This window comes from Psammomys obesus, unplaced genomic scaffold (genome assembly GCF_907164565.1).
Source record: "Psammomys obesus unplaced genomic scaffold, mPsaObe1.curated_primary_1811, whole genome shotgun sequence".
Lineage (NCBI taxonomy): Eukaryota > Metazoa > Chordata > Mammalia > Rodentia > Muridae > Psammomys > Psammomys obesus.
This window is the reverse complement of record NW_026587215.1, coordinates 2,606,552-2,623,498: the sequence shown is the minus strand read 5'-3', so window position 1 is coordinate 2,623,498 and position 16,947 is coordinate 2,606,552. Positions and strand designations below refer to the sequence as shown.

The window sequence follows — 16,947 nt, the reverse complement described above, 5'->3', positions numbered from 1 at the left end:
CACACACACACACACACACACACACACACACACACACACACACACACCTAAACTTTATGGAAACGGTTAACTCTGTAGTATGCATACGCATTTCTTTTTAGGATTAAATGACATTCTGCTACCTGGATGTAGCACCATTTACCCATTCACCTACCAAAGCTTTCTTCCAACTTCTGTCAGTCATGAATAAAACTGCCATAAACACTTGTGTGGTGAATAAGCCAGACTTAGATACCAGATGTCACATTTGCTCATAAAGGTAGGACCTAGGTTTAAAAGTCTATACATACTTCCATACACATACATTTGCATATATATATATATATATATAAAGTTGTGTATAGATTTTTGTCATTGAGAAAGCTTTGTATCATTATAAAACACAATTCCTAAAATACAGAATGAAATTAACGTGCTTGCATTCATTTGGGGTTTTTCTTCTGTGGTGGTATTTTTGCTCTGAGATGATAATGAGTTTAATGTGTGCAGACTCCAACAGGTAACCATGGATACTCTGTTTTCATTATCTTCTGTATCCTTAGCCTGGAAGAAGGGACATGCAGACACACCACAGAAGAGATTGTCATAGGCTTGAGTTGGTGGCATGTCAGTCTGAGCTCATGCAATTTGCATTGTCAACACACTAAAGAAAAAGATCATAAGATAATTTGACTTGATAGAGCAATGCATTTGATAGAGTCCAACACCCATTAATGGAAAGACTCGGCAAACTGGAAATCAGATGGTGGGCAAACTATGAATAGTCATTTCAGCAAATACGGATACTAAGGAAATGCTGGGAGAGATGGCCAGTGTTGTCAGCCCAGAGAGGCACACACTGCAGTGTCAGATGGGTGAAACAGAAGCGGTGATAACCCCTCAAGCTAACCACTCCTGTTTTGCTGGTAGGATTTTCAAAAGGTGAAGTTGCCCTAGAAAAAAACTTGGTAATATTTTATAAAACTGAACAAATGGCTGGAGAGAGAGCTTGTGGTTTAGAGCACTTCCTGCTTTTGCAAAGAACAGAGGTTTAGTTCTCAACACCCACATGGCAATCCACAACCAGCTATAACTCCAGTTCCACGGATCCCATACCCTCTTCTTGCCTCTGTGGGCACCAGGGACATACAGGTGCATAGACATACATGCAAGCAAAACATTCATACACAATAATAAATATTTTTCCTCCATTAATTTATTTATTTGGTCACTTTACATCCTGATTGCAGTCCCCCTCCTCTCCTCCCAGTCCCCTCCTCACGCACTCTCCGCTCTCCTCCTCAGACTGTGGGAATTCCTCCAAGGGCACCAACCAGCCCTGGTGCATTAAGTGGTTACAGGACCAGGCACTTCCTCTCCCACTGAGGCCAGACAAGGCAGCCCAGTTAGAGCAGGGTTCAAAGGTAGGCACAGAGGGGCCCCGCAGAGTTGTTGGGGACTCACATCAAGACCACGCTGTGCACTTGCTGTATATGTGCAGGGGTCCGAGGACCAGCCCTGTATGCTCTTTGGTTGGTGGTTCAGTCTCTGTGAGGCCCCATGGACCCACGTTAGTTGACACTGTAGGTTTTCTTGTAGAGTCCTTGATCCCTCTGGCTCCCTCAATCGTTCCCTCCACTCTTCCATAAAACTCCCTGAGCTCTGTCTAATGTTTGGCTCTGGGTCTCTGCATGTTTCCATCAGTTGCTGGATAGAGCCACTCAGAGGAGTTATGCTAGGCTCCTGTCTACTAGCACAGCAGAGTAACAGTAATAGTGTCAGGGATTGGTCCTCACCCATGGGATAGGTCTCAAGCAGGGCCAGTCTTTGGCTGGCCACAAAAAATAAATCTCTAAAGACAAAAAACAAAAAAAAACATGTGCCTCTTCTGGGCATGGTTGGTTAATCCCAACACTCAGGAGGCAGAAGCCGGTGGATCTCTGAGTTCCGAGCCAGCCAGGGCTACATAGTGAGACTCTCTCAACAACAACAACAAAACCTGAATACATGACATCCATCCATTTACCAAGGGCACCCTTAGTCATCATAGATATGGAAGCGTACTTACATTATACAAAAACCTGCTCCCAGAGATTTTACCTAAAAAGAACCCAGACGTAGTTAAATAGGTTAAACATCAGTGTCTGCCGCACCCCTCAGCAGTGAAGAGGAAGGAGCTTTCACTGCGCAACAACCTGAATGAGTCTCTGGGAACTGTGCTGGATGTAAAGAGCCAGTCCTAACGGACCACATACTGTGCGGACCCATTTACATAACACACCTTAAATATCAAGATTACACTCAGGCCTGAGAGATTTATAGGAGCCTGGGGTAGATTTGCTTTGTCTCCTGGCTGAATTCATGTCAGATCCCAAACCTAGTGTCCTAGTTGGAGTTACTACTCGTGTGATCAAATACCATGACCAAAAGCAACTTGGGAAAGAAAGGGCTTATTTCACTCACAGTTCCATATAACACTTCATCATCAAAAGCAGTGAGGGCAGGAACTCAAGCACCACAGGAGCCCGGAGGCAGGAGCTGATGCTGAGGCCATGGAAGGGTGCTGCTTACTGGCCTGCTCCTCATGAGTTGCTCAGCCTCTTTCTTAGAGAACCCAGGACTACCAGCCCAGGAGTGATCCTGCCCACAATGGGCTGGGACCTCCCTCATCAATCACTATGTTAAAAAATGCCCTAAAGGCTTGCCTACAGTCAGATCTTATGGAAGCATTTTCTCAATTGACATTCACTTCCTCCTCTCCAGCATATACTGATTTTCCTTTGATCATGTGTCTGAGCATGTACACATGAGTACAGGTGCTTTTGGAGGCCAGAGGCATCAGGTCCCCTGGAACTGGAGTGACAGGCAGTTGTGAGCTATTGGATGTTCATGCTGGAACCCATCTCTATCCCTTTCAAGGCCAGCACACCCTCTTAATGGCTGAACTATCTCTCTGGTGTATTTCTGTTTTGTTTTGTTTTCAATGCATGCCTTCTCTCTTGTTTCTGTCAGGACCTAACATTGTTGCATGATGAATATCCAAAGCAGCTTTTGCCAATGATCCCTCCTTCCATCACGTCTCCTACTTCCTGGCTGTCAGAAGGAGAAGCAGAGGTCTGCAATCTCTGGGATACAGGTAATTTGGTTACAGACAGACGTTTCTTCAGAAACAGAAGGTACACTAGGAGGGAAGGCTACACAAATATAGGATTTGATTTTTAAATACAAGTGGTTGACTTTGTTTCTCCTTGGTAATCAGGGACAAGACTGACATAATAAATCCAACCTGTGCATGGCCTTAGACTCCCATTTTGTCACTTACTACAGTGATTTTTATTCTTTTACTTCTTTTTCATTTTTTTTTAAATCAACTTAAATCCTTAAACTTTTTTGAAAGCTTTGAAGAGTAGAACTAATTTTCTGTTCTTAAAAAATATTTATTTTTATTTTTTTTTATATGTATAAATGCTTTGCCTGTATATATGTCTGTGCATCACATGTCTTGTGCCATGGAGGCTAGAAAAGGGTGTTAGGTCGCCTGGAACTAACAGTTGTGAACCACCATGTGGGTCCTGGGTAGTGAGCCCAGGTCCTGTGCAAGAGCAGCCAGTGCTCTTAACTGTTGAGTCGTCTCTCCAGCATGATTTTAGTATTTTTCTAAGCTTAATTCATTCTTGATGAAGTTTAATGAATGAGATCCTTCTAAAGCAGGCATTACATAAAAACGTGCGTAAGCACAACACATAGTGTCAACCCCACAGCTTAACTAATCATCTCTTGAATAATTAACATTAGGAAAGGGCACAGGCTAAAGCTGGCATGGTAGCTCACACTTGCAATCCCACCACTCAGGATGGCAAGATAGGACAGACAAAATCAAAGCCAGCCTCATCTAAGCCAACCTGCACTACAGTGTAAGACCCTGTCTCGGAAACCTTGGGAGGAAAGGGCACAGGATAAAATGACACAACGTCACCTCCAATAAATGACAATGCTGAGCCCATCTGGGCGCTGCTGTTGTCAGGACCCTCTGGGGTCTGGCTCTGGTTAAACCTCTCCCTTCTGTCACTGCTCTCCATGAAGTCCCAGTTTGCAATAGACTTTGGAGCTGAAGATGGAGCCCAGGCCTCATGGGATGTGCGCTCAGTGCACACTGCACACCCAGGCACATCCTGGTGGCAATAGGCTCCTCTTCTAGGTGTGCTCAGCAGTGGGGTGGACCGCCTTTCACCAGGAAGTGAGGGAGGTGTCCTCAGCCCCTCTCACCCCTGCCTTTGCTTTTCTAGCTCCTAGCTGCCCCCTCCTTCCTCACTAAGGTAGTTCCTCATGGTTTAGAGTCTCTCTGCTTCCTGTTCTTTGACCATAAACCTCAAAGTTTCTCCTTATACAGATTCGCAACACCCCAAATTGGAAAGCCACAATGTCAGTATAGACTTATTTCCTTACAAGCACACGTTTATGAATAGTTCTGTAAACTCCTGTGAGAACTATAAGAATATTTTTAAAAGCAACAAAAACTTGAAGTTGCGTGTGATGACATCAGCGTTGATAATTGTTATAAATGGCTATAATCTAGGGACAGCTTGCTTGACTATTTGTTTGTTTGTTTGTTTTTGGGACAGTGTCTCACTAGGTAGCCTTGTCTTGCCTGGAACTTGCTGTGTAGACCAGGCTGGCCTGGAACTAAATCACAGGGATCCACATACCTGTGTCTCCCGGGTGCTGGGATTGAAGGCTAGCACCACCACATCTGCCTTCCTTAGTATTCTTATACCTTTAAAGCAAACAGTGCAAATCTAAAAGCTTGAAGGTAGAGCGGTAAGGACAACGTTTCTTGTATTCTACCATCGCCTAACATTTTTCCTCCTACATTTCAAATATAGACTTTCTTTTTAAGAGCAGTTTTAGAGTCACAGCACAGCTCAGTGGCAAACGCAGAGATTCTGTGTGCTCCTGTGCAAAGCACTGTCCACATTTATTACAGTCAGGCTTGACTGATGTGAAGGTCATTCTAAGTCTGTAGTTTTGTCCCAGTTCACCCTTGGTGTGGGGCATTCGTGTGTTTGAACACATGGGCATACACGCACCATTATCATACAGTGCGGCCTCCTTGTCACAAGGTCCCTCTGTGATCCGCTGTTCATCTCTGCCTCCCTCAGTGCTGGTGCCGCTGACCCTTTTACTATCTCCATAGTTTTTCCCTCCTTACAATGTCATAGCATTGGAATCGCGCTTGCATAACCACTCTACATTGCTTCTTCCCGGCCGTGGTGGTGCACACCTTTAGTCCTGGTACTTTGTGGTCTACAAAGCAAGTTCCAGTACAGCCCAAGGAAACCCTGTCTCAAAAAAAAAAAAAAAAAAAAAAAAAAAAAGATGGGCTTCTTTCAGGTTGTGACCTGCCGTGAAAGTTCTTCTCATGGCTGAATCATTCTTTTCTTCGGAGCGCACAATAAGATGGACCAGCGTATTGATTCAGCCGCTATAGGACATCTTGGTTGCTTTTGGTTCTACAGTACTAAGTTAGCAGCCAAGGTAGGCCTTTGTGTGAATATCTATTTTCCCTCTAACACTTTAACACATATAAAGGTGAGTGTTGATGAGAATCAGAGGCCACAGAGCACGCTGTGTGAGGAAATGCCTCCACTGTTTGTCCTGGTCAGGACCATCTCAGGCAGGGGGGCTCTGCCTGTTATCTTTAATGTGTGCGCACACGTGTGTGTCTATGTTTGCGTGCATATGTGCAAGTGCATGTACATGCCATATGTGGAGGAGGCTTGAAGCTGATGCCAGGTGTCTTTCTCGGTGGCTCTCTGCGTTGTTTTCTGAGGCAGGGGTCACCAGGGTCACGCAGAACCCAGAGCTCACCAATTCCTACTCCTCTTGCTCTTCCCCTTGCCCCTGGATCTAGTCTCTGCCCCCTGAGTGCTAGCATTCCAGGAGGCTCCGAGCCGACCCGGCTTCTTTGTGCAGCAAGCACGTTATCCACTGAGCCATCTCTCCAGACCCTTCTCCTATTTTTAAGCCTTTCTTTTCTCCAGCCTTTCCCCTGCTTGCTAAAATGCAGATCCTAGCATTTCACTTCCCAGCTTCACAACTGTCAACAGCTCTCTGCTGCCAGTGAGATAATCTAGTTTTTCATATTGTCATAAGAAATTTCCATAGTTTGATCCCAGCCGGTCTTTCTGGTCCCATCATCCCATGCCACCAGTACTCCCAGGACTCTGTGACATTCCATGTGTAGTCCTTTCTCTTTAGACTCTCTTTGTTCCAGGGTAACATGCTGGTCTAAATTTTGTGGTGTAAATACCATTTATTATGTTCATGGATTCTCTGGGTCAGGAATTAGGACAAGGCACAGTAGGGAGGGCTTGCCTCTCCCATGATGGATAGATCGCTGAGCTCGGCTGAGGAGCTCAAAGGCCAGGGCAGGAGTCTTCTGAAGCCTTGTCTGGCCTTGCTGCTGGCTATCCACTGGGGGCCTCAGTTCCTCTCCACATGAGCCTATTTAACTGGTCTTTCCACGTGGGCTAGTGAGAGCTTCCTCACAGTGTGGTGGCTGGCTCCCAGGGTGAGCACATTCTGTCCAAGCAGAGAGCAGAGACCCAGTAGAAGCTGTATAATCCATCTCAGAATCCACTGTGCTCCCAGTATTCTGTTCACCCAGGCAGGCGGACAGCCCCGCCCAGGCTCGGTAGACAGGGGAGCAGACCTCCGGCTCTCATGGAGGGTCATAGGGAAAGAAAAAAACACTGGGTGGGATTCATGTTGGGACATACATGTATGTGCCAGTATGTGTTTTTGGAAAATGTCAATCAGCTTTCTATCCAACTATAAATATTTGACAAAATCTTATTCAAATAGCAAGGCCCAGTGAAAATGTCACAACTGTTATGAAATCTTTTTATGTGCTAAGTAATTTCTCATTTCGCTATGGTCGGACTCACATGGCTTTCCCCATACCACATATTATTCTTAAGTTTGTATTTTAATCTGTATAAATTATACTTGCCTTAGAACTACATGAGTTAATATGTGAATATACTCATTAAAAACATTTAAATACTGGAAATAAAGCCATTCCACATCCTGACTGTCTCTTACCCAGCACAATCATCTCTACAGGGCTAACAGCTAATAATGTGGTAAGTATTTTCTAGACTTTCCTCTGTGTATTTGCACACACAGCATTTTGAGTTATACACAGCTAACTTTATTTTGTTTTAAAACATTATTCTGTACTTTTCCTGAAACTGTATGAAGTGTAAGAATACCACTGGGTCTGGTGGAAAGATTGTTCAGTATCTAGAGTACTTGCTGCTCTTTCTAAAGACCAGAGTTCAGTACACACACATACACATGCACACACAATTTTTTAAAAATATAAAAATAAACCTTAAACAATAAACCAGAATACCACTTGGTTGTCCTTGTATGTTTGTTACTATACAGAGGTTTTCCTAATCTGTAATATTTAAATATATAATTTATTCCCCTGCTGGTCAGCATCTTAGTGTTTTATGTTTTTCACTCATAATAATGGCTCTGGTGAATAGCCTTGTATACGTGGGAGTGTTCTTTAGGGTGAATTTTTAGAGATGGCTTCCCTAGGCTCTATTGCACGCCCGTTTTCCTTTTCATTATTGCTATCAGTTAGCTCCTCAAACATCAGTGCCAGTTCGTGCTTGCAGTACACGAGAGCACCCATCCCTCACACCCTCACTAACACTTGATGCTTTCAAGCTTTATATTTTTATCACTTGTACAAAAGTTGCATTACGTAGCTGGTATAATTGGAATATTTCCACATATTGATTGGGTGTTTTTATTTTCTCCTCTGTGGCTTGCCAATTTATATAATTAACCCATTTGTCTTGTGTATTGTTTGTTGTTCATCTGAATTGATTTTGTAGCATTACAGATATATGCACATATAATTTATGTTTGTAATTTGTGTTGCAAATCTCTTCTAGGCCGTGGCTTGTCTTTCAGCTTTCTTAGTGATGTGTTCAGAGGAGTTTTAGGTTTTGTATCATTACTTTTTTCCTTCAGAGCTTGTGAGTGTGTATTTGACAGGGTGAAAAGCAGCTCTTGGTTTATAGGCATGGCTCAGTCAGTAGAATACCTGCCACACAAGCATGAGCACCTGAGTTCAGATCCCCAGAGCCTAGACTAGAAAGGCATAGAGTAGACTGACAACAATACCAACCAGGCATGACAAGCTTTCTTTTGAGTTGTTGGTCAGGGTTGTCCAAGAGATTCCCCAAACACAAAATATGTCAGGCTATTGCTGCTGCCCTTGGTTGCCAACCCCGAGAGGACCTGAGCAGACTCTGATCTGAAAGCTTCCTCCCGGAAGACTGGCTTTCATGGTACCAGAAGGTGCCATGCAGCTTCCAAAGGAGGGAAACAACCGACAGTGCTACCCAGCTACGCTGCCTGTGACCCACATCAACGACCACATGGAACAGTAACACTAAGGGTGCAGTCCTGGCATGCAAATTGTGACAGCAAACAACGGTCTTCTAATTGGGCTTAAGGCCTGCTCGACAAGAAGGAACTTGTGCCTGGTTCTGAAATCCTAGCCAACTACTCAAGGCCAGTGAAGTCATGGATCTTGGAGGAGAACCTACGACTGCCATTTTATTAAACCAATATAATCCCTAACTACGTTTGAAATGCTTATCTTCACACCCACAGCTCAGTGTAGCTCTCACCCCTCATCACGGAAACTTCTCCTCACAACAGAGGGAAACCATTGCAGAACCACACCAATCAAAATGCAGAGCTGTGGAGCCCAGTCCTGCTGGTACATCTATAACACAACTCCCGGACCTAAGGCTCAGGGTCCTAACAGAAGAAGAAGGGTCAGAAAGATTGTGAGAGCCAGGGGAATGGGAAGTTTGCTGTGAGATATGCCTCCTAGAACTATCAGAAGCTATATCCATGAAAGCTATCAACATGGCTGCCTAAACAAGATCTGAATATGGACAATACCAATAGGCTAATGTGGGAGGGAGAAAGCTCATGAGGCCTCAACCTAGACAAAGTATTACAAGCAACTAAGGAATGCTGAGAGCAAGTTGTCTTCCTTGGGCGTGAGTCCCTAATTAGTGATTTGATACCAAGTGGTCAGCTCTGAAAATATGTATACAAGTAACATTATACAGACTGAGCAAGTTGTACTTATATGTTTAGGAAAGTGTGTGTGTGTGTGTGTGTATCAACAATTAAAAAAAAAGAGGCCATGAATTTGAAAGAGAATAAGGTATGGGAAGGTGGTACATCACAGCGTTTGAAGGGATAAAAGGGAAGGGAGAAGAAATGTAATTATAATCTTAAAAATTAAATTATTTAATAGGAAAAAAACTGGATAATGCATGTATTCTTATGATCATAGCCTTAGGGAAAGGAGGTGTAGACAGGTGGGTCTTTAAAGCTCACTGGCCAGCCTAGTCTGGTAACGGTGCTTGCTGCCAAGCCTGGCAGCCTGGAGTTTGATCCTGGGACCCACATGGTAGAGGGAGAGAGTAGACTCAACACAGCTGTCCTCCGAGCTCCACATACGTGCCAGGATGCTCATTCCCATGTGTGTAAAAGTAAAGGTGGCAAGAGGTTGAGGAAAGCCACGGGATACCAGCCCCAAGCCTCCACACACAAAGTCAGGAGTCCAACACGCACACTACACAGACACGCAACAGTAAATGCACAAACACTGCAAGATAGTTTCCCCAAGCTGATGGGGTACGTTCACCTTATTGTATTTTCATGGCTTGAGTTATGTAGTCCATCTTGATTCCAAGTGTGTGTGAGTGGCTGTAGATGGCAGATCAGCCGGCCAGATACCTCACAGTGCTTATGGATCAGTCCATCTCACTCATCTGTGTGTGTGTGGGCACACTCATATGCTCATATATACCTGCCTGTGCATGTTCACAGGGTCCTGAGGTCTGTGTTGTGTGTATTCCTCTATATTCTCTTCCTTATTTTTTTGAGGCAAGGTCTCCCACTTACCATCGAGCTTGCCATGTTGGCTAAGTCTGGCTGGCCAGTGAGCCCCCCTGTCTTACCCTACAGTGCTGTAGCTGTAGACATATGTGGCGACACCTGCCTTTTATGTGGGTACTGGGATCTGAACTCAGGTCTTCATGCCGATATGCCAGGTATTTACCCACTGGCTGTGTCCCCCGCTCCTCGGTGGCGGTTTGAAGTGATTCTTTGACCTGTACTGGCACCCTGAGTTTAACAGCTGTCTTCCTGCACTTTGTGCAGTGGTTGTGACTGCACTAACACACCTTAATACTGTTCTTGTGGGTGACTTCAGCACTTTCACGATTACATAAATAGTGGTGAAGTGACACTTTTACTCCCCACTAGAAAAAAAGCGGGCTTTTATTTCTGTGTCTGTGATTTGATGCAGACTTCAAAACACATTATTCTGAGTTTCTGTCCAGTTCTCTAACTTATCCTGTCAACAGATGGTTCTGATTTCCATGTTCTGATTTTGGCAACTTCAGCCCATGGCAAAAATAAAATAAGAAAGCTATTCTGGCCAGGCCCTCTGTTCTGTTCCCTTCTTCTTGCCTTTTGTCCTGGTTATTTCTTTTCTTTATCATCCCCTGGTATTGGCCCTCATGATTGGTCTACATATGCGGCCATCCCCTTCACTGCTGCGTAGTATTTCCCTGTAGGTGCACCCTGTCATCGGCTCTTTGGGTAAGGTTGGTTCATTTGTTTTCAGTTTTGTTTTTAATTCTACACAGGGCTTGTATGAACTCACATAACTTGTCCAAGACCCCTAGACCTCACAGACAAGAAGTTCTTTAAGCCAGCTATTTCGTTGGTTAGATACGAGCTCCTTGAAATCACCTAGCATGCCAGATTGTCTTCTGAAGACCTAGTTTCTCCTAGTCCCCGCCAGCCCCTGATCTTGTTATACTGGAAAAGGTAGCGGGTGAGATGGTCTCTCATTTGTTCTAAACTGTTTTTTTTTTTAATGAAATTGAGCATATTTTTATGTGTGGAAACATTCCACAGTCTGACTCACTCGTGTTTCCTTGTGTAAAGCATCTGTAAGTATCTTTTTGCCATTTTCCTGCCTGGTTGTTTGTCTGTTTCCTAATTGATCTGTAGGAGTTTGCATCCGGGCGGGAGGCTGAGTGTGCCATCTCGTGTGGCTTTGCAGCTCCCGGGTGCTCTCTACACCTCAGATGGAGGGTTTGCAGAACAGAAGTTCTGAATTCTAATGAGGCAGAACTTTATTCTTTATGATCTGTGTCTTCTCTAATCTGGCTTCTCGAATTTGGGAAATTTCTTCCTTGTCCTAAGAGCATGAAGATAACTCTATATAGGCTAATTTGTAAAAATAGTTTGCTTTCCATGTTAAAACACTGATATACAATCGATGGTGGTGTGTGAACCAGGCATCCAGTTTCTTTTTTCCAGAGAAAAGCTGCCCCCGAATCATTAGTTGAAAAGTCTGTTCCCTGCTGCAGTGAGCTGCAGTGCCACTGTATCCTAACGCATGCACACAGATGTGGTCCCGCGCTCTGTCTAGAGCCATCAGGTACACGTGCGTACAGCAAACAGTTTCCATTGCGCTGTTTATGGCAGCTCTTGACGAGCTTTCCTTCAGCAGCAGTGACTGTTCTCACCCCCCACTCTCCTGCATGAAAGCTTGTTGAGCTCCCTAAAAATTCCACCTGAGTCTTGATTGGCACAGTATTGAATCTTTCAATCTGTTTGGAGAAACAAAGTCATTACAACAGCAAATCATCCCATTCACTTAACTCTTACTCCTGCATTTCTTCTTTTTACATATAGGTGTCTTGTAATTTCGGCTAGATTTGGTCTTTTGTGCTTGATATGCATATGTTCTCAGTATAAGGTGGTGCGATTATTATTTTGAACTTAAAGTGTAGAACATCGCTTCCAGTTTGGAATTGTGGTCTTTCCTGGGATAGCACTCTGCCATATCCTTGGTGGTGGTGTCGAGAGGTCAAGAGTCCAAGTCATCAGTCGGCCCTGAGAGCTCATGGGCTTTCCCTGGTGCTCTGCAGTGTTCCAGGATGCCTGGTAAGCGAGGCGGATTGATGTGCTGTCAGTTCGCTTTGTTTTCAGCTTACAACAGCTTGATCAAGTCTACTTCGTCAGGACCGCCTTGAGTCCTGAGACATACCTCCGTTTTCATGGCTGTTCTAAGAAACTTCATCTGGTAAATTTCATGTTCTGTTTGTTGATGGTGCAGATGAGTGGAATTAATTTGTTTTGGTATATTGGTTGTTATAAGCAGCCCCTACTGAACTCTTAGCAATTTTCCTGATTTATGTACAGAGTCTTCTGGGTTTCTCATATTGAAAACCACATCATCTGTAAGTAACAGGAGATTTAATTCTTCACTGGCAAGGTCTCATCCTTTGTGCTTGGCTCTGCCCACCACCCCAGTGCTTCACATACTGCGGTAACAGCGCGGCAGGGGCTTTTTGAGACCTGGTCCATACCTACAAGAGTTCGGTGTCAACCCAATTAATAGGATATATTCACTGTACACTTTTCCAGATCTCCATCGCTAATTTGTTAGCAGTTTTAAAATCAATACATTTCAGATTTTCTCCACTTAGCATCCATACTGTTATCTACAGATTTCTCTCTTTTGGACTATTAATTTTATAAATTATTGACCTCTAACTATTTAAAAACTCTGAATTTCTGGGGGGATCCTCAATTAGCCTGCCATGTCCTCTTTTCTCCTTCTTTCTGGATTGGGTTTGCCAATGTTTCCTTCAGTGTTTCCTGTGTCTTGGGTGACATTAAGACTGTTGTCTCTCAAATTCTCTTTGCTGTGTTTTGATCCTGAAGCTTTGCTGCAAAGGACGAGGGAGGCATTTTCTCCTCTTTATCTCTGGGATGGAGTTGAGCAGAGCTGTAAGTCACATGCTGGGAGACACATCAGGAGACCTGTAAAAGCTCCGGCAGTGTGGTTTGTCCTTAAGACTGCAGATGGGGATGGAACTCCGACGTGGGTCCTTCCTTACTAGGAAATGGAAGGGCTTTAAGTGAATCAGCCTCAGCACCAGGTGATGACTGGTTTTCTCACTTGGGGCACGGTGGTGTCCTCTGCTCTGAGCAGTTTGGGCAGTCAGTGTTTGTGGTCAGGAGATCACCCTTCATGGTAAAGAGGTCACCCTAACAAGGGAACGTTTCTATTGCCGCAGCCTCACCTGCAGGGCAGTTCAAGAACACAGCATCCCTGTTTCTCAGCCACAGCCCACTGAGCAGCCACTCTGACTGACTAAAGTATTTTCCCAGCAGATGTGGGAGCACTTCCTCCACAGTGGATGTATTCTGTCAGGCATTCATAGGGACATGAGTGTCTTTGCCTCAAGTGTATGTCCACATAGCTCTGCCTACCGACCTTTTTGTCACCAGTCTTCCATCTTATTCTTTCCAGCCGCTGACGAGGACCCTGCAGCCACTGCTTGTGGATCCCTGTAGATTCTTCTTGGCGTCTTGCCTTTTCCCTTGCATCATATAAAGATGTACTGTCTCCAGCTGTCTATGGAGAGGACTTTCTAGGGCATTCTGAGGGGAGCTGTAACTTGCTCCCTTCACTCCTGAGCAGGGCTTTGCAGGCTTACTCAGAAACCAGTTCTGTCCTTGCCCCTCCCCATAGCTGCAGTGAGGAGCTAGCTCTCCAGGAACCTGTGGGTGTAGGCTGAAGGCATGGGAGCTGTGGTGTGGTGTCTCCACCACGTGCCTGTGGTGCTTCCATGGGCCTCTGAACCGGCTTTACCTGTGCCGTATGGACGAGTCTCATTTGGCAGTGGAGAGCTGTAGTGCGTGTCCAGCTCTGTGATCCACAGGTCAGATAGCACAACAGCTGGTATGTGACAGGACAGAGTCGTTAGCTGTTCTGTGGCCAGACATTTGCTCTCTTCTCAGGGCCACGTCATAGGCCAAGAGTTGTTTTTCAGGTGGACAGTAATCACAAGCAGAAGGCATGGCCTTGCCCTGGAATTAGAGTCGGTAGCCAGGGCAGAAGAGCTTCCAGAGAGCACACCTGTCTGCCTCAGGCACTTGTGATTTCCCTGGCTCCCCCAGGCTCCACAGCTCAGCACTCAGCGTGTCTAGCAGCCTAGACCTCCTGCAGAACCTTGTCTTGCTGTGGTCTTCGCTCAGTGCTGGCAGTGGCCAGTAGAACAGGGCCCCAAGCCCTCCAGAACCCAGGTAGGCTATGGATGGTGTGTTTCTTTCTTTATGTAGGGGAACTGAAGGTACTCACAGTTTATCTTTCCCGTGTGTGTGTGTGTGTGTGTGTGTGTGTGTGTGTGTGTGTGTGTGTGTGCGCGCGCGCGCGCACGCGCGCACTCACGTGCGTCCTTCTCATTGTCCAGGCCACTGAACACTCTAAACCTATCACAGCCCAGGTAGGCCCTACACTTGAGTGCACATGGCCCCAGGAGTGCCTGGTGCTGGCTGCACTCATGGAGTTAACTTCATGCTGTCAGTGGAGTGGCCCACACTGTGAGCTGGAAAGAAGAAAGCCCAGTCCCCAGAAGATTCAGCAGAAAGTGGGCATGGTGGCTCACTCCATGGTCCTTGTACCCAGGAGGCTAAAAAGCGATATTATTCTGAGTCTGAGGACAGCATGAGTGATGGAGTGAGACCTTGTCTCAAGACAAAGAAAGAAAAAAAAAAAAAAAAGAAGAAGGCAGCAGAGTTAGCATGGCTCTGAGGTAAGACAGTAAAGGTATGATTGTTCTCTGTCACATGAAGGCTGATATTGTGCTTAGCAGGAAGCTAGCAGCTGAATATTCGGCCCTAAGGCTGCTTTGATCTGCTGTGTTATTACCTGAGCTCAGGCAGTGACCGGGAGCACAACCTGGTCATCAGCAGCAGCCATCCTCCAGTCCGCCAGCTTCGAGGCACAGGCTCGGACTGGGACCCATTAGACTCACCACCTCGACTTCCCCACCTTTGATGTCTGCACTAATCTCCGCAGTTTCCCAGAAAGACAGCGATGGTGCAAGTACAGGAGTCTTCCTGTTCTCTCTAGCCACAGCAGCCTGCCCTCCATGGGCAGTGGAACCACCATAATCATCTGTCTGTTATGAAGTATGCATGTTCCCTACACGTTCTGAGACCATGCAACAACGGGTCTTGTGATGAGGTGGATAGACTGATTCCTGCACTGCCTGGTTTCCAAAACCCCCATAGTCTGTAGCTGGCAGACTATAGTGACACTATCGGGGCTGTAGAAACACTGTCCCTTCAAAGCCACTGTATAATAAGATAGGGGAATTTTGTTCATTTTCATGTCTAGGACAGCTGTAAATGTCTCCTGGTGCCTCTGGGGAAGGCTGTGTGTGTGTGTGTGTGTGTGTGTGTGTGTGTGTGTGTGTGTGTGTTTTCCTAGTTTTCCTCATGCAACATAGTCTCACATTTTCATCTCACTGTGGTGTTACAGATGCAGGGAGGCCTTCCTGGATATTAAAAATCAGCCACCTCTCCACCACCAGTGGCACCTTTCTGTAGCCAATGTTTGCTACTTTGTGGGCTCTTTTTTCTTCCATCCTTCTCCATCCTTTTCCTCTTCTCTTCCAACCCCCTAATCCTAGATATGGGGGAAAAAGGGACAGAGAGGAAAGGGGGTGATGTTATCATTAAGGCATAGAGCTCCTTGGGGCAAGTTTGATCTTTGCCAACAGAATGTCTAGTTTCTTCTTCTTCCTTCCTCTTCCTCTTTTTCTTCTTCTTCTTCTTCTGCTGCTGCTTCTTCTTCTTCTTCTTCTTCTTCTTTTCTTCTTCTTCTTCTTCTTTTCTTCTTCTTCTTCTGCTTCTTCTCCTTCTTCTTCTTTCTTCTTTTGCACAACTAGTTAACAAACCACAAACAACAGTAGCTAACAGCCAACCATCAATCCATCTATCAGGGCTCTAGTATTTATCGTCCCTTTGAAAGTCCCCAAAATTTCAAATGTCACACACTCGAAGAAACTATCTGCACCTGGTAAAAATCATGCCCCTGCTAGAGCATGAGGCAAATCATAGTCACCTGCTGTGAAGCAGCCCCCATATCCCCATACCTGGGATTAAAACAAAAAACATATTCTTATAATATTTCAGTGTTTTTAAAAGAAACCAAGACTCCAAAATTCTCAGTACTCCTTTCTCTCCCCCATGCATGTTCTCTGTAGCACTTCTCAGCATCTGACATACTGTACATCTTCTGAGCCATCTTAACACATAGTAAATAGGGGTCAGAGTGAATCTGCCACTAGTTTGGTCCTTACTCTTAGGCAATTATAAGTATGTATGTGTTGTTTTTCCAAGCAGCTGTATGAAATTTGTGTGTGCTTCTCATGACCCAGGCTCATTTCCTAGTACTTTTTGTTTGAAGGCAGTCGTTATATTCCTTCATCTCTTCCTAAAAGTGCTGATGTGCCAATCATTAGACCATAGCAAAGCATGCCTGGGATTATGAACTGACAGTGGGAATACGTGATATTATCCACATAGTAACTGAGTAACGTGGTTGGTGTTAAGAAATCCAATTGAACCCATTTAGGACTCACTTTTTCTTATTTCAAAAATATGAGAATGGATGACCTACATATGCAAAATGGATAGAAAGTAAACGATTAAAGCTTTCAGTGGAATGAGAGAATAGACAGAACAAAACCCCAAGCGCTTGAGTAAAGCACAAGGGAGTAACTGCTTCAGATGAAAGACTTACAGGGATGGAGATGATGTAAATACATTGGATTCATGTATGGAATTACCAGATAATATACAATACAAATTCATTTTAAATTTTCATTTATCATGTATGTTGTATTCGACCATCTCATCATAGTAATGATTAAAAGAAACGCTGAGTGATGCTGACTTCTGAACTGTTTGTAAATGTTTAGGTCAAGAAGTGATCCAACCTAAATCATTTTGCTGAATGTGTACATTATAAACAATGAC

The 16,947-nt window shown here is 44.8% G+C and overlaps 1 protein-coding gene across 1 annotated transcript in view; it reads left to right on the top strand.

Moving 5' to 3' along the window:
- Positions 1–16,947, top strand: part of Enthd1 (ENTH domain containing 1) — a 106,035-nt gene that overhangs the window by 49,813 nt on the left and 39,275 nt on the right. The window contains exon 6 of the mRNA XM_055603077.1: positions 2,992–3,115. Within this exon, the coding sequence (XP_055459052.1) occupies positions 2,992–3,115 (124 nt within the window). The remainder of the gene's footprint in view (positions 1–2,991; positions 3,116–16,947) is intronic.